Genomic DNA, 25288 nt, shown 5'->3' on the forward strand with positions numbered 1-25288 from the left:
CAAGGAGACATCTCATCACCAAAAGAACACAATAGTTTCCCAGTAGTTGACTCCAAATAAATGGAGATTTATACACTGCCTGACAAATAATTTAAAATAATTGTATCAAGGAAGCTCAGCAACCTTTAAGAAAATACAAAGAAACAAGTGAAATCAGGAAAACAATAAAAGAACAAAATGATAAATTTAACAAGGAGATTAAATCATTTTAAAAACTCAGAAATTTTAGAGCTGAAAAATACAATGAATGAAATGACACAATACAATAAAGTGTCAATAGCAGAACTAATCAAACAGAAGAAAGAATCTGTAAACTTGAAGACAGGTTATTTGGTAAAGGTATAGATGGATATTCGAAGTTTTATTTGGTCAGCAGAGCAAAAAATGATAGCATTAATTTTTACGCAGGTCAACAGCTTAATTAGTTATAGATACACTCTTTTTGGCCTATAGATCAACCAGTAACAACAAACACTTCCCTCCTTTTAAACCCTGACTGGCAAAGATCTAGTACAGTCTTCATTTGAAAAACTGCAATACAAGGATAAACAGTTTTAATTTAAAAATGATTCAAACTGCAAACTAAGCTAGAATTCGTGGAGGCTTTTTTTTTTCAGCTATTTATTGTTCACATTTCAACAGACACAAATCCTGACTTCTAACTATGGAACCCAAGAACCAGTGGGTTTTACCAACCAGTTTTCTGCTATGTAGTAACATCTCCATCTGCTGGAACTTTAGGTATCTGCTAATCCCATGATCCTGGAACCAGTAAAAATCCAACTTTTATTTGGAGGCAGAGGCAGATGTTATTCCACTTAATTCCATTTTAACAAATATTTATCACGTGCTTAAGATGTGCCATACCCTGTGCCAAGGGATGTAAGTACCAGAACTGATTAAGCTAAACTACCTGCTATGAAGGAGTTCACAACCTGGTGGGGGAGACAAATGTGTAAATAACTACCACAACTCAATGAAATAAATGACATACTTACATGTTCCATCAATTCTGAGGTTGAGACAGTCAAGACCATTGAGAATAGTGTCTGGAAATGCAGGGGGATAGCTCTTTCCTGACAAAGGATATGTCTCCAGGACCAGCTGCATTTCTGCTCCTCCGTCAAACCAAAAGTTCAGGTGTGGAAAAGGGGTGCAGCTGAGTACTGGGATGCATTCAGGATACAGCTGCTAAATCTAACAACGGTTTATTTGGCACTATAAATGGAGCTGGATTCTGCCTGGAGGCCATAGACTGCCAAATCCTAATTTAAGACATTGCCTTTCAAAAAAATAGAATTAAAAAACTTCTAATGAAAATACCTTATGACTTAAATCATACAGCACACACATTACCTTTAAATATGACCCATAGTATTTTGTCACATATGAGCTGTCACATTGACTCAAGACAGTTATTTCTTGCTGAATGTCTTCTATTTCATCTTCGGCTTCCTCAAGGTCTATGATTTTAATAGCAACGACTTGCTGGGTACGGTTATCAATTCCTTTGAAAACTTCCCCAAATGAGCCTTTCCCAATGCGCTCTAATTTTGTGAACAGTTCTTCTGGATCAGCTATGTTATTCTAAAGGGAGTGGGGAGAGAGAAAAAGAAAGAACACAAACGTTTTGAATCAGATTTTTTTAATGAAGGAAACTAAATCACATAAGACAATAACAAATTTTTGTAAAAGCATACAAACTTCTTTGACTCCCCATATGTGCTTTGTTAGAACAACTGTGATCCCAAACAGGCAGCTAGTCCATATTCTAGTGAAACACACACACTAACTGAGCTTAGCTGATCCTGCTACCACAAACATTCTCACACAGCAAATACAATCGGTGCATGCCAAAACATCAGGCACTTTTTGGAATAAAGCTGCTGATTATACACAGTTTACACATTAATGCAAATGTAGCAATAGTGGGAGAATATCTAACCTAAGCTAAGGTGAACTGTTTTAAGTTTCTAACATTCTGCCAATATTACCTTTTAACTCTCCTCTCTCTCCAACTCGCATATCCCAATCATCTTAGCTCTACTTCCAAACCGCCATCTAAATAATACAGACCGCAAAAGACTCCAGGCTTTACAGGTCTTTATTTTTCTTTAGTTGGAATCTTATCTATGTGAAATGTTATCATCAATAGTTGAACTAAGATTCTATACCTTTGTACTAATTGCTAGTAATCATGAGAAAATGGTAATACATTGAACTTTCACAACTCATCTCACAGTGAAGATCCAGAATAATTTAACACTTCAATAAAATCTGGAAGAAGCGTAGGCTTTTAAGGTTAACAAATGTATAGGCATGACTTAGATTTATAAATTCACTGTTGTTTCCTGATTCAGAAATATTCTGTATCTTATAATATACAATTTTGAATTAAAATTTTACCCCAAGACAAACTTTATATACTTATACTTACTTAAACTCATATTGCTGGAAATATACTGCTGATCAAGTAGAAACTCAAGATGGCCAACCCTGCCAAAAGCACATTAAGTGCTTTATTAATCAAAAACTTTGAGTTTCTTCAAAATATAGGAGGATTCTATCAAGTTCTGGTTAGCTATCTGTGTCTAATTTGTCAACTGTACATAGAATATCTGTTCATTTACTACAATTTTACCTAGTTTCATTTCATCGTCAATTTCAGAAGACTATTATGGAGTCAGCGTGTCCCTTTTATCTTCCTTATTAGACAAAGAGGCCACTGAAAATATTGTTTTTCTCTTATCAAGTTCTTTGCACCATGATCACCAACTGGACACACTACTACTCCAGTAAACCACTACCTTTTGAGGTAACTCCAAGACCCATGACTGCTTTTAAAGAATTTCACCAAGTTCTCTTTTTACACAGCCTAAAATACAGTTTGTACATGACCTGTTTACCTTATAAGCTTCCCCATTCTTTCTGATTGGATGTTTTTCCATTTCTAAAAGTTGTACTTTCCATATAGAAGTCTCTGAAACTGCAAGCTACTTGTGTATCCCCACCCACCTCCAGTACCCACATGGAACAAACACATCTTGAGCTTTCCATACGGGCTTTTAAAAATAGTTTAGGCTTCCAGTAGGTTGCAAATGCATTTTTAATGCTCATATTTTGTTATAATACCTTCTCAAAAACTTGAGTGCCATCATTATTGATTTCCTTGGTGTCCTCTTTTACCAAGACCTTGTATTTCATTGTGACTACTAATACATAGTGGCTAACCCACAGTTACCTCTTCCTACTTTTGGTGATGGTTCTTGGTTTTGTAATACCTTGTGGAAAAAATACTTACTACATAGTTTGGTGATGGGTTCACTCCTTATAAATTCCTTTGGAAAAAAAGTATTTCCGTTTTCCTGACACAGTTATAAAACAATTCTAAAATTTGGAAATGTATCATTTATTTGAAGACACATAGGATATATCTTCTGATAAGACACTCTGGGAAGTGTATGTATTCATTAACTTTAAACAAGAATCTTCTGTTGTTAAGGAACAAAAATGAAATCTTCATCTTCCTAATTAGTGTTTTAAAAGGATTTGATTGAAACAGTCAACTTGAGGGAGGATACGGCTGTTCCTTGCTTCCTACAATAAATGGGTTCTTGCAAATATGTAAATCAAAAAATTTAAAACCAGATCACATTTTGCATTTTAAAGAAGCACTGAAGTAAACCCTAATCCATGGATATAGTTTAAGATTTTAAATTGAGGAATAGCAAGTTAGACACAGAAAAAGAGAAAGATCCATCATTTACACAATGTTTGCACTTCCTACTCTTTTATTTTGGGTCTAACACTGCTCCTACAAAACACCAACTTTCAGAGTGGAGGGAATCATGAAAACAAGATTTCACTAATATAACCTCACTTCCCTAGCTAGCTAAGGGATAGAGACCCCTGCCACATTTACTAATCGTGAATCCCTGATAGATAATACAAAAGTTATAATTCCCCCTTCATCATTTTAAACTAAAGTATCCTAAGTCTTTGTTAAGACAGGTTTCCTTCCTGTTTTTAGCACAAGGGCAAAGATCAAGTAAATAAATAGCAAACATCCCAAGGAATGCAATTAAAAGCCACTTAAATAAAGAATCTAGTTTGCCTAATCATTCCCATCATTCTTTGGAACCTCTGAGAAAAGTCAGCTCCCAAATCAAATATTCGTTTAAGATTACTGAAATTCCAACCCAAATGCCCATCAATGACAGACTGGATAAAGAAAACGTGGCACATATACACCATGGAATACTATGCAGCTATAAAAAAGGATGAGTTCATGTCCTTTTCAGGGACATGGATGAAACTGGAAACCATCATTCTCAGCAAAGTAACACAAGAAGAGAAAACCAAATACTGCATGTTCTCACTCATAAGTGGGAGTTGAACAATGAGAACACATGGAAACAGGGAGGGGAACATCACACATCAGGGCCTGTCAGGGGGTAGGGGCTTGGGGAGGGATAGCATTAGCAGAAATACCTAATATAAATAACGAGTTGATGGGTGCAGCAAACCAACAGGCACATGTATACCTATGTAACAAACCTGCATGTTCTGCACATGTACCCCAGAACTTAAATATAATAATAAAAAACACTGAAATTTCTAAATATTCCTTACCTCTACTGCAAAAATCACAATGTATTACTCTATCTGCGTTTGTATTGCCTTCTCAAAGCTGCCCCCAAAAAAGAGCTCTATGTTCTGTAGTGTCAAATAGGAGGAACTGCTAAATTAACCTCATATTGACTTATTAATGGCAGACGACTTCCACATGCCATACCAAAACAGGGCTACAAAAACGAAAACCTCACAGATACACCTCCTCAGGACAATCAGATTACTCCTTGGCCCTGTTTTACCTGTTATTTAACTTGAATTTGCACTCTTCAGCTTTAAGTACACTGTTAGAAATTTAAGTCTTATTCAGAAGGTATCATTACCACTAAAACAACAATAACAACAACAACTATTTAGTATGGAAATACTCTGAAGAAAGTCCAGAAGGAAACAATGTTAAGTGAACATCTTGTTTGTCTTCTGTGTAAAGTCAGGAGCAGATAGAAGGCTTCTTGGATACTTAAACCACAGAAACAGAGAGCCGAAAGAACTCTTACAAGTTCTCTAAGTGCTCTCTGATCCTGGCTATACATTAGAACTGCTTATATCATTTTTAAAATGTGGATACTTAGGCCTTACCCCAAAACTACTGATTCAGCCTATCTAAGATTGGGGCCTTGCAAGCAATACTTCTGAAAAAGCATCCCATATGATTCCTGTGTAGTCATTTGAATATTAGTCTTGACATCAGCACTTGAGAACCACTAAGCAGATGGATGTGAAATTTGTATCCGTGATTACAGGGAACCAATTATCCTTATTTTTCCCAGGCAAGCATATGGGTCTCATTTAATTTTGTACACTAAAAGTGGACAACTTGGAGATTAAAGTAAAACCAAGAGGACTTTGGCATTTACTATACATACCTATATTTTTAAAAATGAAGTCTGCAACACTTCTTCTAAGGACATGTCTCTAAAATTAGCACTGGTGACTCTTGAACAACATGGGTTTGAACTGTACAGGTTCACTTACACACGAATTTTTTTCAACCAAACACAGATCAAAGATACAATATTTCCTGAATGTGAAACCCATGTATAGGGAAGGCTGACTTTTTATATATGTGGGTTCTGCAGGGTCGACTGCATGACTTGAGTATGCACCAATTTGGTATACACAGGAGAAGAAGGTATCCTGGAACCCCGAGGGATGACTCAAGATTAGAAACACAATGTTTGTCAAAACACAAGCAATATATCCCATACTCTTTGTGCACATATTATTAAACATTGTTTACACCCAATATAGTCTATGTATCATTGATAGGGCCTATAATAGGTTAAGATGTGATTGATGACACAGTTTTGAGGATAACAGCCAACACTGATGAAGGATAAAAGTTTAGATCTAGTTAGTAGAAAATGGGTCAACTTGTGGAGGGGGGCATTAGGAATTGGTGGCCAGGAGAAACAAGAAAATTGAAGACAGATTCAGAATGAGTCTTGGAGTTCTCACAGAATGGGGACCTGGAGAGCAAAATGTGAGAAAGAATCAAGGTAAAAAAACTAGTTCTTTGAATTTGAGCAAGCTAACTAAGACCCCCAGTAAGACTCTGGGACTGAGAGTAAAAACATAATAGATGTAAGGAAGAGGAGGCAGATTTCTCACAGGATTTGACCTGGAAGGGTTCAACTCAGGTGTCCTAAAAGAACCTTCCAGAACTAAGAACCAAGTTGAGTAAGGTTGAATTGTTTTGCACTTGCCTTCCTACCTTAATAAAGCCCATACTATGAATGCTCTAGCTATAAAATAACTTTTTGCATTTCACAAAGACTGGCCCATGTGTAGGCCTATCAGTGACTCATTGATGAGGAGGAGTGTTACAGGAAATGAGCAAATAATGTGCTAATGATATCAAGGCTTAAAAGAAGATTTCTTATTTCCTTGAAATCCTCAAGTGGGAACACCAGGAGTGACTTGAAGTGAATACAAAGTGCCCTGACAATCACAGAGAGCAACTAAAAACTTCAGCCTAACAATGTACTAAACTAGAGATACACCTAGTTAGCTACCTGTTTAAATTTATCAAATCAGTTCTCCCAGGCTAGAGATGAAATGCTTTTCTGTATTACTTCCATGTACATACAGTTTCCTGTCATCTAAGAAGCAGAATGCATACAAATAAAAGTCATTCTCTAGTTGGTTTATGAGTCTCAAATTAAATTACTATTCTACTATGATCGTCTGTGTTAAGATTTTTCACTTGCCCTTATGAACATTGCCTAAAATGTTTGCTGAGTGTTTCCTAATCAACATATCATTCTTTTTTTTTTAAAAAAAAAAAAAGGAGATTTAGGCCAGGTGCAGTGGCTCATGCCTATAATCCCAGCACTTCCGGAGGCTGAGACAGGTGGATCGTTTGAGCCTAGTTGAGTCCGAGACAAGCCTGGGCAACATGGTGAAACCCTGTCTCTACTAAAAAAGAAATACAAAAAATTAGCCAGGCGTGGTGGCACGTGCCTGTTGTCCCAGCTACTCAAGAGGCTGAGATGGGAGGACCACCTGAGCCTAGAAGCGCGAGGCTGCAGTGAACCATGATCGCACCACTGCACTCCAGCCTGGGCAACACAGTGAGAGCCTTTCTCAAAACAAAACAAAACAAAACAAAAACAAAACAAAACAAAAAACAAAGGAACAACAACAACAACAAAAACAAAAACAAAAAACCCCAGAATTTTAAAGTCAACCAGCCATATAACTCTTACTAGTGCTGAGTTGGAGAAAACAGGACACTATCTTTTTTTAAGTGCCAGATATAATCCAAATACAATTGACTGCTCTCTCAATCACAGGCTTTTAGAAATGGAGGGAAATGTATATAGGTCATTCAATCCAACTCTTTATCATCACCATCAGCAACAAGCACTTATTGTATACCCGTTTTGTCCTAAGCTAGGATCACCAAATGGAAGCTATGTAATTTAAGGCCATTTACGTTAAAATGAAGGTAAATCTTAGAGAAGTTAAGAAGAGATACAGAGTCTTGAGGTTAAAAGAATTAGATAATCTTTGAGATGAACAGGAACTTAGCAAACTTGTTGTCCAAAATCTATTTTTACAGGGAGGAAACTATACCCTGGAGAGGTTACAAATTGTTCAAAGATATAAGTAGTTAACTAGTAGCAAAGCTTAAATTTGAATGCAAATCTCCTGACTGTCATGTCTAAGGTTCCTTCACTACAGCTTGGATTTATTTGTAATTTAAACTATACCCCCTTTTGCTATAAAACCAAAATTATTTTCCATTATAAAGAGATCACACAATTGTCCAATGTCTACTCCGTACTATCCCAATGCTTAAAGAATTTGAAAAATTTAAACTTAAAAGAATTGGAAAAATTTTAAATAGGACTTTTCTATATTTCAACTGATATAATTTTTATTAATATTTTTAAATTGACAAAATTGTATGTATTTATCATATACAACAAGATGTTTTGAAATATACGGCATATACATTGTGAAATGACTAAATCTAGCTAATTAACATGCATTACATGCTATATTTCTTATCTTTGTGGTGAGAACACTTAACATCCACTCCATTAGCATTTTTCAATAATACAATATGTTATTATTAATTATATCACCATGTTGTATAGTATATCTTCTGAACCTACTCCTCCTAACTAAAATTTTGTATCCTTTTACCAATCATTTGCAACAACATGGATGATCCTGCAAGACAGTATGCTAAGTGAAGTAAGCTAGGCACAGAAAGACAAATACTGCATTATCTCACTCACATGTGGAATCTAAAAAACTGACCTCATAGAACTAGAGTAGAATGGTAACCAGACTGTGGTGGTTGGGGGTTGGTGGGAAAGATGTTGCTGGAAATGATATAATTTTTTATAATTATTGAACCACTATGCAATTGATTGGCCCCCATATGTATGCACAACTACCAAATATTTCATATCACCATTTTAAAGAAAAATGATCCGTAAGTAATCTTGACTTTCTGGCGTTTCTCAGACTATTTTTTTTCCATGTCAATAACAAGATTGGAATGGGTTAGCCTCTAGAGTGTAGGAGATAAAGTAGTGATGCTATTCCATATCATGATTCCCATAGGATCCAATGTCAAGAAGCCAACAGCTCCAATTCCAGCTTTATCAGTGATTTGTTGTAGACTTCAGTAACCCTTGATACTAAGGTTTCCAGTTCTGTTCATTAAAAAACCCTCACAAATTGATGAAATTGTCCAGGAATAAAAAACAACATTTAGCATCAACTGTTAATTTTGTGCTAGGTTTATGCAGGCCTAGAATTGTTCAAATGACCATGCATGCTCAGATTACTTTAATAATCAGAAGGATAAAATAAACTCCTGACAAAATTTTCTCAACCTTTGAAGAATGTGATGTTAGCAAAGTAATTTTTTACTTTGCACAACTTCAGGTTCATATTACAAGTTATCAGATAAAATTTTATGGAATTCTTAAGAGATCTCTATGATTTATATTTCTGAAGTAAAATACTTAGCTCCACTATATTTTGCATATGACAGAATAAGAACTAAGATAAAAATTAAGTATGTCTGTATATGTTTCAAATTAAACATGAAGAATTTGGCTTGAAGTTAAATTTCTTTATGCGGACAGTCATTTAAGTTTGTATTTCCATATTTATAAGGACTCAAAATATTTTAACTAAGTGTACAATGAAAATAGTATTAGCTTACCTATTTTTACAGTATACTCACATTTTTACATCTTTCTCAAAGTTTATTATAACTTGCCTTTGCAACATAAAGTTGCAGTCAAATTCCCAGATTTTACATGCATGAAATGAGATAAATGAAATGTAGTAGAATATGTCATTACATCAACCCTGGGCTTCCTTGTGGTCATCAGACAGCGTTTTATCAACTCACAGTTGACTCCTTATCTTTACCTACCCACTTAAAAGGCAGTTTTGAGATGAGTGAGGCAACAGCACTCCAACCCTGGTCTCAATGGTGAAGCATAAAGTCAAAGGTCTAACACAGTATTATTTCGTACTATTAAGGCAACTGTTTAAACTTTCGGCAATTTTGTGCATAGCAACAGGAAAAACGTGTTCATAAGGCAGAAATAAAATTAAATGTATAAGTACTTTTTCATCTTCTCTTTATTTTATTATTCTTATTTTTAAATGCATCTCATTAGCAAAAATACTTAGAATGGAGATATTTTAGTAAAGGATAATTTCATTTAAATTATTACAAAAGATTTTGACATAGCGTATGAATAACATAGCAGTTTGAGGAGTTTCTCCTGATTAATAATTTTGAGTCTACTTCCTCTTTAAGAACAAAAGAATAATTGATAATATTCCTTCATCTTAATTCCTCCTACTCAATAGAGGATAGGAGAAGAGTTTCCTCTGCCTCCTAACTTGCATTCCTCTTTTTACCCGAGCTCAGATCAGAGGAAAAGAACAAGGAAGCAAGCAGGATACATTCTGGGATGCGAAGAATGCTGTTCTTTACATGTTTATAAGACAGTTCATTTTACAATGGGGTAAAGAAGAATGAGACATTTCTTTGATTCTATTGTCACTTAACCACATATCACATTTTTCCAAAGAAAAATGAAATATAGAAAGAGAATAAATTTAATAACTTTCCTTATCTTAAAAATCCTCAAGCAAGAACCAAAGTAATAATAGGCAGCACTTTCATTAGCTCCATTTCCCAAATATGTAGGTCTTTACATTCCTGTTATTTTAATTAAAAGAAGAAACGTCAGATTATTTTGTTCAACCAGGTAAATCACCTTTGGATATACGCCCTTTTAAGTGAAAAGAAATAACTAATTTTTTTTTTTTTAACTAACTCTCTGGGATCTGAAGTTCCCTTAAACCTTTAATTATATCCGTGGGTAAAGGGAAGGAAACATCCTGCAAACAATCACATTCTTCTCTCAATAAACCAAAAGTCAAGGCTATCATCACAATAAATGCTGGATGCAAATTCCATTGCATCATTTAGCTAATTCCTCTCTGACCTTACAGCCATTCCAAAGGAAAAAGGAGGTCTGGTTTCTTATAAGTACTACAGAGGTAAAGAGAGCAGAGAGGTCAGGAAAAAATTGACTTAATTTCACTTATCTTGAAAATTACAAGAAATCAGTGATTTAATGTCGATTTCACCATCTGTATGAGGGAGAGAGGTGGATTCAATCTTTAAATTCCTTACTGCTCTGAAGCTGTGTGAATCTGTGAAGTATTAGAAGCCAAGTCTCTTTGTTCTCCTTCCTTGATCACTAGCAATCACCAACCCTAGTTTTGAAACAAGGTAATGGATTCATTGGTATTGGCCGTGTGGCCAAGCCTATAACAGCACACAATAGCTCAAATGAAAATTATATACCACTCCACTGTTCCAGTAAGAAATTCAAAATCACTAGTAGACCGTATTCAAGCCCCAACACTCTAATACTGTAATGAAGTTGGCCTAGACACCAAGAATAGATAAAGAGCAGCAGAATGAGTCATTGTCCAGACTGATTTCTCATCTTTCACACTGGCCATGTCCCATTATATACACATGACTGTCCCAGAGGAAATCAAGGGGTTCACACAGCTCATACAGGACCTAAATAAGGACCTAATAAGTTCAGCTCATACAGGAACTAAAGTTCTATTTGTCTTTCTCTCCTTTAGGTGTGAAGTAAATTCACTCAGAACATAAAGTAGTACCCAGAAAGTAACATATATATACACATATATATATATGTTTCTCTATATAGATCTATATACATGTTTCTCTGTATATATAGATATATATCTATAGATCTCTCTCTCTATATATATATAGATATATATGTAGATCTCTGTGTGTGTGTGTGTGTGTGTGTATAAAGAGAATTTGAACATCCAGTGAAACTAAGTGTCCAAAGGGAAATTTCCAGGGATATCTTAACATATTTCAGGCCCAATGCTTCAGTAGGTAATACCTTAGACATACAAACTTAAATACAGTGATCCATTAGGAAATGACTCTATTTTTAAATTTTTGAGCCTTTGACTCATGCCATTTTCTCAGTCTACAATACCTTGCTTCTCCTTCTCCATCTCTGAAAATTGCAGCATCTTTAATTAAAAACAAAACAAGCCTTCTCATCCCCCTAGGGGAACCTGATTAACCAATCCATTGCTTCATCTTCTGCCCTCCCACAGGCCTTTACTTGTGCCTCCATTGGAGCACACATTTTATTATGTTTGCATTCTCTTTCATTGCCATGACTTTCTATTTTCAATAGTAGGTTTATTAAGGATAGGGCTCTGCCTTACTCAGTGGCAGCTATCCTCACAGTATCCAGTATGGCCCTTTATAGACCATGGCCGTTGGATGATTGCAGGGTATTTACCTGGGGGCCCTCCTAAAATGAAATCTTTGGTGTGTGATTGTCTTTTCATTTGCAACTTGACTTCTGACTTTTGGCGAAAGGGAGATTATATTCAATAAACTGACAGATGTTAACATAGGTGTGAAATTTTAAGTCAATCCCTATTTTCATGTGATTAACATAATAAAAACTTTGCGAAATCACAACTTTGAGATTTTTTTTTTTCAACTGGAGAGAGTTCTTTGGGTTGCAAAACAGCAATTCTCGAAAGAATATGGAGCTATACTCAAAGAGGAGTTGGTAGTAGCCACACACACAAGGATGCATATCAGTGGTATATAAAAATCTGATTCTAGAAGCACATCTGCAATCACTATTAACCAGAACCACATGACTACTGTATGTCCTGGAGCATCCAGGATGATTTCATACTCTAATGCAAAGATTAGAGGCCTTGAAGAGCCACAGTTTGCATACCACTCTGCTGTAAATTTCTTTTCATTTCATTGTGCTAAATACATATAGAAATACACATAGAAATACACAATTCAACCAGGCGTCAGGTTTAACCATGAGCATTAATGTTAAAATTACAGGAATTATTACTGACTAAACAGGACATTACATAAATATGGCCTGGGATTGATAACAAGACCTAACTATAAAATATTCATTTGGAAAGGGGGAAAAGGCCATACAATGAAAGAAAGACAAAGACTCTCTTAATATATAAATGATAAAACAGGTATCCTAATTTATTCAGGCCATTATTTAATCAAACCCACACAGGGCACTTTGAAGTGACAGATGCTGAGAGCCTCATTTTATGCTATCCATATTAGAGGGAAAATAAAAGGATGTCATTCTAGTACTTTCAGAAATAAATGCCTTTGGTTAGAATCTAAGGCAGCAGCCCCTTATAGCAAATATCGAACTATCATGGGTAATGTTATGGTGAATCTTTAGCACACTTATTAAAATGCATTGGATTAAAACAAAATTGATTTGCTCACTGCCTATCTTTCTTCTAGATGTGGAAATCCAATTAAAATCAATAGGTTTGAAGCTTGTAAGCACAGCACTAAATTATTAACACCATGAGTTCTTTTAGAAAATTAACACTGATTGAAAAAGTGGAATTTTACATAGACTTACCTTTTCATTCTTAATGAGAAAGTGGCTGCAGAATAATTTCCCTCCAACATTTTCCTCCTTAATCAAATCTATATTCTGAACAAATTTAATCAAATAGTATTTATTAAGAGTTATCCAATGGAATCATAGGACTAGGGAAAATTATCTCTTGGGTCCTGCTGGCTTTAACATTTTATGATCAAAAGAAAATGATATTGATGGCATGATGGCATCAATAGCAAATGATTTTAATCTTGGCAAAAAGAGAGGAAGTTATTGAACAAAAGAATGGTCTCTAGTCTTTCAATAACCACCTTTTCATTTTCCCAAAGTGAAAAATATCATCAAAGTCTGTGTTTATGTGTGTGTATATGTGTGCAGGGCTAAACAAATGTTTATTGTTAGTTTTTATTACTCTAATTCTTTAAAAGATTTGGAACAATGCATTAATAAATAAGAATACACTTAAAAACCAAGTAAAATGGTATGTGTGTGTGTATGTGTGAAATAGTTGTACCTGAAAGCCTAAGAAGAACTACTACAAATGAACAGAAAAGCTCCGTACTATGCACCATGATACAGTCAATATATATGAGACAGTAGCTTGCATTAACAATACAGGGCTGAGATTTCAGCAGTCTCACTGACAATTTTATTATTGCTGTTCCCTTTCCTTTGCATGGGGAATACCACTCATTTTGGGGAAAAAGCACTAAATATTGTCATATTTTCACTTTCCCAAATAATTCCAGTTCAGAAGACTCTTCTACTTTTTGTTGTGAGTTAATCTCCTCTTGAAGGTCCCCACATTTTCTTTAAGATTTCTGAAACCTATCTCCATCCTACTCCATTGTCCCCATTGTCAATAGCACTTGTAAATATCTTAATCCCAATCTCTAGAGGTACAAATTCACCCATTTTTACACCCATTGATCTGTGCTGACATTGCTGAAATTACCAAAGCACAAATTAAATGTTTGACAAATCAAATGTTCAAATAGAGGAGAAAATGCTACTGAAATTATGAGATATCTACTAATGAGTTGAATCTTTTAACAAATATCATTTCAAACATAAAGCTATTTCTATGTTCTCAACACAAATATGACTAAGTTAATTTTTGCTAATATAAATACAAAGCATTATATTAGTTGGTATTTATAGTCCTTGTCTATTTAGAAATCAATTTAACAAAACTGTAATTCTCCAATTGTGATAATCAACATCTAGTACTAAATCTAAACACATGTACAAAAGTTGATCTTTTTCCTTCAGAAAAAAAATGCTATATAGTCTGTTTAAGAACGTTAAAAAGCAGTAAGACCAGAAGTGACCCTTATAAAATACTTGGCTTTTAAAAAAGTTTTATAATGAGTGATTTCTAGCTGGGGGTGGAGTGGGGAGAGCAATGACAAATAAGTAAACTCAGGATGGAGATAAATGACAAAGTTCCTTAATAAGTTCTTAAATTGCTATAGCCAAAATCAGCTTGATGAGCAATTCTAAGTAATTAAAATCATTTGAACACTGACTACCCAAAAAGATCAGTGATCTACAACTTGAGCTGGTGAGCTGGTTTGTACCCTATCATTTCACAATCCTAACCAGAGAGAAAGTACTATTCATCAAACAAATCCTCACTGCCTACACCAAAAGGACTTACAAAACATTTTGGAAAATGAAACCTTAGAATTCCTTTTGTTCTTTCTTGCCTTGGCTAATTTCATTTCTCCCCTTTCTTTCCCTTATTTATACCCAGTCTGAAAGCCAGCTCAGCTATCTAGTACTGCCTTTCCTGACCACCTCAGCAAGCCTGGCTTGACTCATCTTTCCTCGGAATTTCTGGTCAGGCTAGTAGGGAGCCGCTGAAAGCTTTCAGCAAATGAGTGAAAAAATAAAGGTTGTGTTTTAGGTAACTGCATCATGTCTACACGCAGCCTGGAGTCTACTTAATGACAAAAGAATGGTGTGACAAAAGAAGAGATGATGTCTGATATTTTGCAGGAAAAAACACTGATAGAACTTCATGATTAACTGAATACGGAGATAAAGGAAATCAGCAGCAAATTACAAATAAGTGCTGATGGTCATTTTCTTTCCTTTGATAATTCTGTGACATACCAATACGTGTTTTATGGTGGATGGTACCTCCCCCACTAAATCAAGTAGTCAAGTGGCATTGGTAAAGCCTGATTACTTCATATGCTATGATCTAATAATTTTATGCATTTTTGATTAAGTATTATCCTCCTTACTTCAGACAAGGTACCTGAGATGTTAATTGTAGGGTGAAGACACTTACTCAGTACAAGGAGGAAACAAATGTGATTATATCTGACACTTAACACTCCCTATTCACTTTCCTTCTCTAATAGATGTGGCCATCTAATTTTAAATACTGAGAAAAGCAATTAAGCTTCTCCCCTGTCCTCCTTTATATTACTTTATAAAATTATCCCACTTTTATTTTCTTTCTCTAGAAACTGAGAAAAATATTTAAATGTATCTGCATGCAAACATATAAATGTAATTTATCATTCATTGTCATTACCAATACAACATTCTATGTAATTCCATGGTTAAAGTGTATCTCTAAAAAGCAAACAGAAACATATCTGCCTATTTACTCTGATCTGAGGTCTTTCCTTGAATTAAGCATCACAATAATGGAAGCAATAGGCAAGTCAGTTACCTTAGTAAAGTGAAAATCTTCTCTATTGTCATGCTATATCCACAACCTCAGTGAAAGTACTATAAAATGCTTCCTTTCTTTAGATCAGCAATTCTCAGTCTTAATGCCCCAAGGCAGGGATCGGCAAACCTTTCCTGTAAAGGGCCGGATACTAAATATTTCAAGCTTTGTGGGTCAGGTACACTTTACAGTCTCTGAGTCTCTGTCACATCTTTTTAAAATAACCCTTTTAAAATATAAAAAATATTTTTAGCTTGCAGGCCTCACATGACTAGGTCACAGACAGTATTTGGCCCTTAGATATAGTTTGACCACTGCTACCCTAAAGAATTCTTGTATGTAAAAAATTAACTGCTCTATGGTGCATCTAAAATTGGGCTTCCTTATATGTCCTTCTTGAGAGAATTGAGAAGACAGTAACTAAAATCATTTTCTGTTTTATGGTTCAGATGAGGAATTCTGGTTGAGAAAGACTGCATTCAATTAACAAAGCTCCAAAAGCACCACTGGAAGATGGTAGATGATCATTATTTTCCAGAAATACAGGGAATCAAAATATTTGTCAGGGAGAACCTAACAATCCAAAATTTCAAAGAACTTTCCTTTTGTCCAAAGCATAAGCCAAACATTATAGCCTTTCTACCTCTTAGCAGAAAATTCATTACACACAGTAAAAGCATAATTACACATTCATTGCTTCAGTTAAAAATTATTTACATCAAATTCAAAATTTGCCTGGAATGAGTACCTGATCCCTTCAATATATAAAATGTTGTGTGTACCCTGTCTTTTACAAATAATAACCTAGTCCCAACTCCTGAGTAGAATCTCCAAAACTCAGTTTTAGAGCTTAAGGATTACCTATGCAATCCCTTTACTTTACATTTGCAGAGAGGCACACAGGCAATTTCACAGTATAGTGGAACAGCATACACTACATTCTTCATTCATTCTAGTAGGAGGAAATGATTTAGTGTCCTATCAGGGAAAAAAAAAATAAAGTATCAAGCTCTGGAGCCACTTGGCCATATTAAATAAAAAGTATTCTTTCACAATTAACAGATAATCTTTTCAGGTAAAGAAATTTTTAAAAAATATCTAAAATGTGCTTTATCTTTCAACCAAGATCACACCTATACTATAATTTCATGATGCACTACCATCAAAAATACACCCCAGAGTAATCAAATTAAAACACTTCTAGTTACACAGATTGACCCAGAATCCAGGCATGTGGGTGGACAAAGGGAGAGAACTGTCTCTATCTTGGAATAGGATAGAGAAAACAGTGTTTTTGTTTGTTTGTTTGTTTTAAGCATAAAGACATTTATACCTTTTAAACTACTGTAAAGTCAAAAGTTAATAATGTAAACAATACAGTATGTAGTATCTGCAAATATTCCTAGAAAAAAGTAATTGGACTACTACTATTTAGAACTCTTAGCCAAAACATAAATCAAGTGGTGCTAAAAAGTCATTAGGCAAACTTATTTTAGAGTATATATGAGATGCTACTCAGCCTTGAAATGCTCCACAGAACTGTTTTAATCATTCCCCAAGGGAGACGTTTAATGCCAGAACTTACTGGAAAAATAACAATGATATTAAGTCCAGTCATTTTAAAATGAGCCTCCTCTTTAGCCCCCCGCTCCCCACAAAATAGCAGTTCAAATTAGCCAAGTAAAATCAAGTGAGAGATATTCTGGCATCTTTCTTTATTAATGAAAAGTATTCATTTTGGCTACCAAGGGAAAAAAAAAAGGCCACCCAAAATGACTACAAGTGTCTAGAAACGATTTATTGGTCCAATACACATGCTACCAAAATTGCACATCTTAAATAGAAAAGCAACTGTAATCACCATTCCCATTATGTTAGATCTTTTCCCTGATCTTGCACAAGCTTTCTACCAAACAAAAAGGCTCTTTAGACATTTTCTTGCCATAACAAATTAATTATGTAATGTCACTTTTATCACAAAAGTCACACACAACAAGAAAAAACGAATTACTATTACCTCCCCAATTTCCTTTTCTGTTAGCTTTTTCTCATCTCTGCAGAAAGTAGAGAAATTTCCCATTCTAAAAAAATACAGAAAGAATTCTCAATCTTTAAAGCAAAGGATTACTTTTCCCCTTCCTTGGAAATACTGTTTTTCTGTTCTTCCAGAGTCCAACACCTTTTCCCTCACCTACATTTTCTGTTTGCTCATGAGGCAGCAGTAATCCTCTGTTATTATGAAATTCTACCTTCCCTAAGCAGGGTTTACACCGCAGCCTCCAAAAACGATGCCTGAACCTCAGCAGATAGAAGATCCATAGCAACGGCCGTAATAGTTTTTTTTCACTTGCTATTACCAGAAATCACAGTCCAAAAAGACGACCATGGAGGTGTCACCTATGCTAAAACCTCGAAATTGATTCATTATTTAACTAGCTGAATCCCACGTTTTCATTTTATGTGCCCTTTGAGAAGCCTGTGACAGAGTAAAAAAGATCTTTCAGTGACAGTCACCATTTTTCATGAAGAGATAAATAGTTAAAAAAAAAAAAAAAAAAAAAAAAAAAAAAAAAAAAGAACGCAGCTCTCCGGGTACAAGATTTTGTCACAGAAACAGAATTCAATGCCTAGTCCCTTCCATTCTCTATCCCTTAGAATCTATAGTGTTAAGTACTTATAACAATTTGAGCTTCAAAATAAGAGCTTAGACAATGATGACAAGTTTCTGTGAAGTAGAAGTCATTCGTTTACTGTCCACATATCTCTGATTTTACTAACAAGTAAACAAATATATATCAAAACAGTTCCTTTAATGCAATGATTCTCTGCAAAATTATTCTACAGGAAAAATTAAGCAAAGAATTGAAAATCTTGATAAATATAATCCTAGATAATGTTCAATTCAATCCTAATTCACTAAAACTGCTTAACATTGGTATTGAATTTCATTAAAAACCATTTCCCATGATCTGTACTCTGTATGTTATAGACTGCTGTGAGTTCAATTTCTTCAGGAATACTAAGAGTTTAAATATCAAAGGTAGAAAGAACTAGCCACGATAAACGTGCAACATGTGCTACAATAAAAGTGCGTCATGTGTAAAATACTGACAATGCTATTATATATTTAGACATAGGTACATACTCACATGTTTTTACCTTCCAATAAATGAGGCTTTAAATGAGGTAAAGAATTCTATGTATTTTCCATATATTTTCATATAATAAAAATATTTAGCAAGTCCATGGACACCACAATTTTTACTGAATACATATTTTTACATAAATTACATTGATTTCCTTTAATTTGCAGACCTTCTTAAATGACATTTTCAAATGATATTTTTCTGCTCCTTGAACTTAGTGACCATCCTGTTATTCATTTTTATTTTGACAATGAATTTTTCTACTTTTAAAACATAGTTGTATCTACTATTAGTATAGTTTATTAAAAACTCTGTAGGCAAATATTGAGCCTTATTTTTAAAAAATAGATTAAAAGTATTTTCAAATGTAAAATATACTTCATGTGCAATACATATTGAGGGTGCATATATACATTCATTCATCTATCCATTTATCTATCATTATCCCCAACAAATCTTCACAATAAAGTGTGAGGTATAAGGTAAACATATCAGCATTTTTACATCCAAATAAATTTAACTCCCTGAAGAGGAAGCAAGTCACTTAGGGATTCTAGTGATAATTAAATACAGCTTAAATTATTATTATTATTTTGAGATAGCGTCTCACCCTGTAGCCCAGACTTGAGTGCAGTGGTGTGATCTCAGTTCACTGCAACCTCCGCCTCCCAGGTTCAAGCGATTCTCCCCCCTCAGCCTCATGAGTAGCTGGGATTATAGGCATGCGCCACCACACCCAGCTAATTTTTGTATTTTGAGTAGAGGCAGGGTTTCACCATGTTGGCCAGACTGGTCTCAAGCTCCTGACCTCAAGTGATCCATCCACCTTGGCCTCCCAAAGTGCTGGGATTACAGGCATGAGCCACGGAGCCCAGCCAAACTTTTTTAAGAGAATATTTCTTCACATGCTTTTGCACATCCTCATTGGTAGCAAATCTTTGATTCTGAAGGATGGATTCATTTTTGTTGGCTGTGTGTTCATTTTAGAAATTGAAAAGTGATTTAGGTCCAAAGTTGGTGAATGAGGTGGGTAAATCAAGTTTGCTCACATTGTTTGGTGTTGCCCTACTTGCTTCTCTTATTTTCAGTTCTAATCCTTTGTTTGAACTAAACTCAGAGTTTTCCTATGGGTACCTGTTGGCAAAAGATAATATATGAATCTGACAGGTATCGAGAATATTTCAGAGAGCAGAAAGGCCATCTAGGAAGTGGTTTGATATTTCTTTAATGATTCAGAAGTGACTTCCTCTCCCTTCCAGGAATTTACATATATAAATACAAATCGGCTTTGAAATGTCAGGATTGTGAATGTGTGTGTGTGTGTGTGTCGGGGGGGGGTGGTGTATATGCAGCCAGAGCTACTAAGTCTGTTTTTTTGTGTTTTTTTGTTTTGTTTTTTTTTTTTTTTGAGGGGGGATATAATAAGTCTAAAAATGTCTACCTGTGGGGGAAATATTGCTACTTACTGGAATTTAAGATATTGCCATTTATATTACTTTAGCCAAGTTGCATTTTAGCAACTATAAGCATAAACAGATTTCATGTTCTTAATAAGGGTCTGCATTTGAAGATAAAAGCATTAATGAACTGTTTACTACAGTAAATACCTAACCATACTGAGCATGGTAACATCATTCCACAGAAAGGTTCTATTTGTAAGAATTTGTCATCTAAGGGGCTTATCCAGACCAAAACAATAAAAATAAATATAACAAAATAAACAATAAAATTAATATTGTAAAATTTATTATAATAAAATTATATAACAATAATAAAATTAAATCAATCAATAAAAACTGAAGTAGGCTACTTAACAGCACACACGGGCCAATGGTAACTATATAATGATGAGGATGGGTGTTTGCTAAGTCACAAACCTGCCTAGATTAAGGAAAACAGAAGTCATGGGTGACCATGAGATTTTGGAAGCTGTAGAACTTAACACAAAGTTGAGTTCGGCTTCTTGGAAAGATAACTGGAAATCTTGTTGTTTTCATCTCTCACAATTTCATCTACTATCTTCACATAAGATTCACCAATCTCCATCTCCTCTCTTCAACAAACGTGTTACTGATTGCCTCTGCTTGGATGTGTGACCAGCACTTCAAATTCAACATTCCCAAAACTGTACCAATTTTCTTCCAAACTCAGCCTTATCTCTGACTCTACTCTCTCATCATGTTTCCTCCCTTCTCACATTTAAGGGGTCGCCAATGTCTGTTAAAGTCATCCTTGAGTGGTGCTCAAAGTGCTCCCCAAATTGGCAGAGCAGCTGAGAACTCATGAGAAATGCAAATTCACAGGCTTCACCTCAGATCTATTCCATCAGAAACTCTGGGGCTAGGGTATAGTAGTCTGTGTTTTCACAAGCCTTCCAGGTGCTTCCCATACATGCTCCAGTTTAACCATCACTGCCCTAGATTAAACCCTTATCAATTAAGCCTTCCCTTATCTCCAGCCTACCCTGTTAGGTTTCCAACAGCCTAATGCAATCTTCCAAAACAAACAACGTTATTCCATCATTTCACTATATTGCTAAAAAATAAAAAAATAAAAACCCAAAACTCCTTGTTATGGACTGAGTGAAGAATAAATGTATCAATCTGGCATTCAAGGCCTTTTACAGTGTAGCCCTAACACAATTCATACCAACAGGTACCTACCTCAAATCTCTCTTATACAAGGAGCCTGTGTGTGTCCCCTTGGGCCTTTTCCCCTGCTTGCCTCCTACTCTCTTTTAAAGGTCTGTTGAAGGCCATCCTGCCGAGAAGCGATGTAGTGGAGTAGCAAAACACGAATGCCTAGCAGAAAGGTATTCTATAATGGATAGTTTCCTTTCTTACTCCAGGCTTCCTTGGGATGGATGCTTCTACATCAGATTCTATCTTATTTGGGATTCATTACTACTGTTCTGCATTGTTAGATTTCTAAATGTGTAGGTGTCTAGTCACTCTGGTTAGAGTATAAACTTCTTGAACTCAAGAACTCTCTAATACTTTTTGTATTTCAAAGATAGGCAGCAAGCACTCTGTCCTACCCAAAGTAGGCCTTCCAAACTTTGCTGCTAATAATTTTCTGGCTTAAATCAAACCTCGTAGATTCTGTGTGTAAAAATATAAAACCTGGGTCACCACTGTCCAAGCTGGTAAAGTCCAATATATTACCATTTACTGACAAGCACTTAAGAAAGCTCACCGTTAAGTTCAAACAAAAGATTTGAACTAAAACTAGAGATTCAAACAGGATCCTAATTAATGAGTTTGCCAAGTGTTCTTCCCGTGGGGCCAGTAGCACTTAAAAAGCATACATTTGAAATATGCGTATTTCCCTAAGGCTGTCAGATACATTGACTTTAGTCTCTTTAACCACAACAGGTCAAAGTTCTATTTTCTGTCACCATACTTTTAGTAGCATGTGTGCGTACTTTGCTGATTGGTTTCATTTGTGCTTCTGCTTAAAGTTAAGGCAGGCAGCAGGAAATTGAGATCAGGGAGTTTAGAAACTTTCCCAGCTCTAGTGGGCAGCGATAATGATGAGCCAGAGGCTTTGGGAAGAAATTCTGACTTTATGGTTTCTACTGGCTCAGCTCCCCTAAATTGTCTTGCATTAATAACAGCTTATGCTCCACCTGATTATCTATATTGCCCATCCCTCCCCTACCACCCACTGCTCTGTTATTCATACTATAGTGCATCAAGCAGTCAAACCTAGCTTAATATAACATACTGTAAAGTGATATGTCCCAAAGCCAATGGTTTAGTGGAAAGCTGAGGGTGGGAAGAAGGGTTAAAAAGGGACTAACGGAGCAACTCAAAAATGCATTTTCAAAGAAAAATCTGGATGCTTCTAGATGTTCTTAAATTATTTCCTCCACTTGCCAAAAATTCACTCCTAGGATTGTGTTACCAGGCACGATTGAAACCTGGTAGAGTAATTCACTAGCATGCTTAGAAATTTCCTAACACATCTAGTGTAGTATGGATTTCAAATTCAGTAAAACTTCACTAAGTTGATACTGGGAAGCTTTTTCTATAATTCAAAGCAACTGTTAATTCTTTGGTTAGACACCCTATTGTTCCATAATAAACAAATTGAAAAAAACCCATTGATGGTTGATTTGAACTCAGTGTATTTCAGTCCTTTGTATTTTAAGTTAATAAGGTTGTACTTGTATAGATTTCTTTTCCCCACTTTTTCTTTAAGAGGTAATAGAAGGAGAGGGAAAAATTTAAAACACTGTTGACAATACATAATCTCTGTTACAAGGATCACAAAGAAAGGCTGAAAACTTTTTCTGTAAACATTTTTCATGAGAAAAATGCAAAAACACAATGGCTTCGATTTCCTCAATGGCACATTTTTTAAGATGCTTGACCAAAAAAAGAGAAAGTGAACATATAAAAAAGATAATTAGACTATTTTCACCTGTTTCATCTAAGCGATCTACAATTTTGTTTACTTTGGGGCTCAGGAAGTATGAACCACAGTTTTGTTCTAATTTTGCCAGACTATCCAAAGCTAAGACATACCAGTGGTTAATCTGATATTTTGAGACACAAATCATTCTCATCCACGATGCTATGAAAAATGGAGGAAAAGAAAGGCCAGCAGGCTGCTGTCGGGAAGGCTGGAACAAGTCCAGAACAGCCTGAGGGGGAGTTTTTAGGTGCATCCTGTAGCTCTATCCCCAGCAAGGTATATGCTAGTGAGGGGTGGTGGGGAGAGGCAGGCAGGAATGGAGGACGGTATATGTTCCATATATAGGACTTCCGGTTTCTCTGAATGTTCAGATAGGTGATTTTCCTAAATCATATGTGGTTTTAGGGAGGGACAACAAAGAGGATCATGGGTAGAGTTGGCTGTCAATGTGCCCTTAGTTTTATGTTTAAATCCAAATGTGAAGGCATTTTCCTACAGAATCACTCTATGTTATAGGAGTATTAAGAGAAATTAGTTAGTATCTTCAATAAATATTTGATTTCTACAAACATTAATTCAAAGATGTCGTTCCTGTCATCTAACACTTTAGTCTAAAATGGCGGATGACCAAGTGAGAAATGCACAGAAGATAGGGTTAAGAATGGATAAAGAAAATGTGGTATGTATACACAAGAGAGTACTATTCAGCTGTAAAAAGAGGATGAGATCCTGTTATTCACAGCAAGATAGACAGAACTGGAGGACATTATGTTAAGCCAGGCACAGAAAGACAAACACTGCACGTTCTCACTCATATGAGAAAATAGATAGAATTGTATTAGAGGCTGAGAAGGGAAGCAGGAGGGGAAGATGTGGACAGATTGGTGAACTGACACAAAATTACAGCTAGATAGGAGTAAATTGTTCTGCAGTACTGTAGGGCGAATATGGTTAACCATAATTTGTTGTATATTTTCAGAAAGCTAGAAGGGAGGATTTGAAATGTTCACACCATAAAAAAATGATAAATATTTGAGGTGATAGATATGCTAATTGCCCTGATTTGATCATTACACATCATATACATGTATTGAAATATTACTCTCGGTTGGGCACGATGGCTCACACCTGTACTCCAGCACTTTGGGAGGCCAAGCATGGTGGATCGCTTGGGCCCAGGAGTTCAAGACCAGCCTAGGCAACATGGTGAAACCCCATATTTACAAAAAATACAAAAATTAGCCAGGCACGGTGGCGACTGCCCATAGTCCCAGCTACTTAGGAGGATGAGGTGGGAGGATCACCTGAGCCTGGGAGGTTGAGGCTGCAGTGAGATGTGATTATGCCACTGCACTCCAGCCTGGGCGACAGAGTGACACCCTGTCTCACAAAAAAAAATATTACTCTGTATCCCATAGATATGTATAATTATTACATGTCAACTAAAATAAAAGGAAAAAAAGAAGTGGTCAAAATTTTAGTTCTGTGTATTTAATTGATTTTTTTTTTAAATGAGTTACATTCTGCCATTCCTTCAGAGACATTGTTTTACATGTGCCTGTGGTAGAAATTCTTTGAGTCTTAATTATGAGAAATGAAAAGGAGTTTGTTGTACTATAGCTAATAATACTGTTATTTTTTGTTCACCTAACACCATTTTTCTAGCAACAAATAAAACCAGTAAAACCACCACTCTTTCAGAACACAGAACTCAGTCAAAATTGCTATCAAGATGTCTGAAATTCTACTATTAGATTTCCATTTCTTAAGGTATAATTCCCTGTACAATGTGAATATCCATGGAGAAGTAAAGCACTGAGCCATTAATCAAAAACATCTTAGTATGAGTGAAATTATCAGATTCTTTCTAATGTGACAGTTCAGACAGGAAAGTAAAACAGTTTTTTATTTATGTTTGTTTTTTG

The 25288-nt window shown here is 35.4% G+C and overlaps 1 protein-coding gene across 1 annotated transcript in view; it reads right to left on the reverse strand.

Moving 5' to 3' along the window:
• The window catches only part of LOC105481432 (serine/threonine kinase 26), a 52625-nt gene that overhangs the window by 20194 nt on the left and 7143 nt on the right, over positions 1-25288 (reverse strand). Inside the window, exon 3 of the mRNA XM_071089075.1 lies at positions 1357-1587. Coding sequence (XP_070945176.1) covers positions 1357-1587 — 231 coding nt within the window. The remainder of the gene's footprint in view (positions 1-1356; positions 1588-25288) is intronic.

This window comes from Macaca nemestrina, chromosome X (genome assembly GCF_043159975.1).
Source record: "Macaca nemestrina isolate mMacNem1 chromosome X, mMacNem.hap1, whole genome shotgun sequence".
Lineage (NCBI taxonomy): Eukaryota > Metazoa > Chordata > Mammalia > Primates > Cercopithecidae > Macaca > Macaca nemestrina.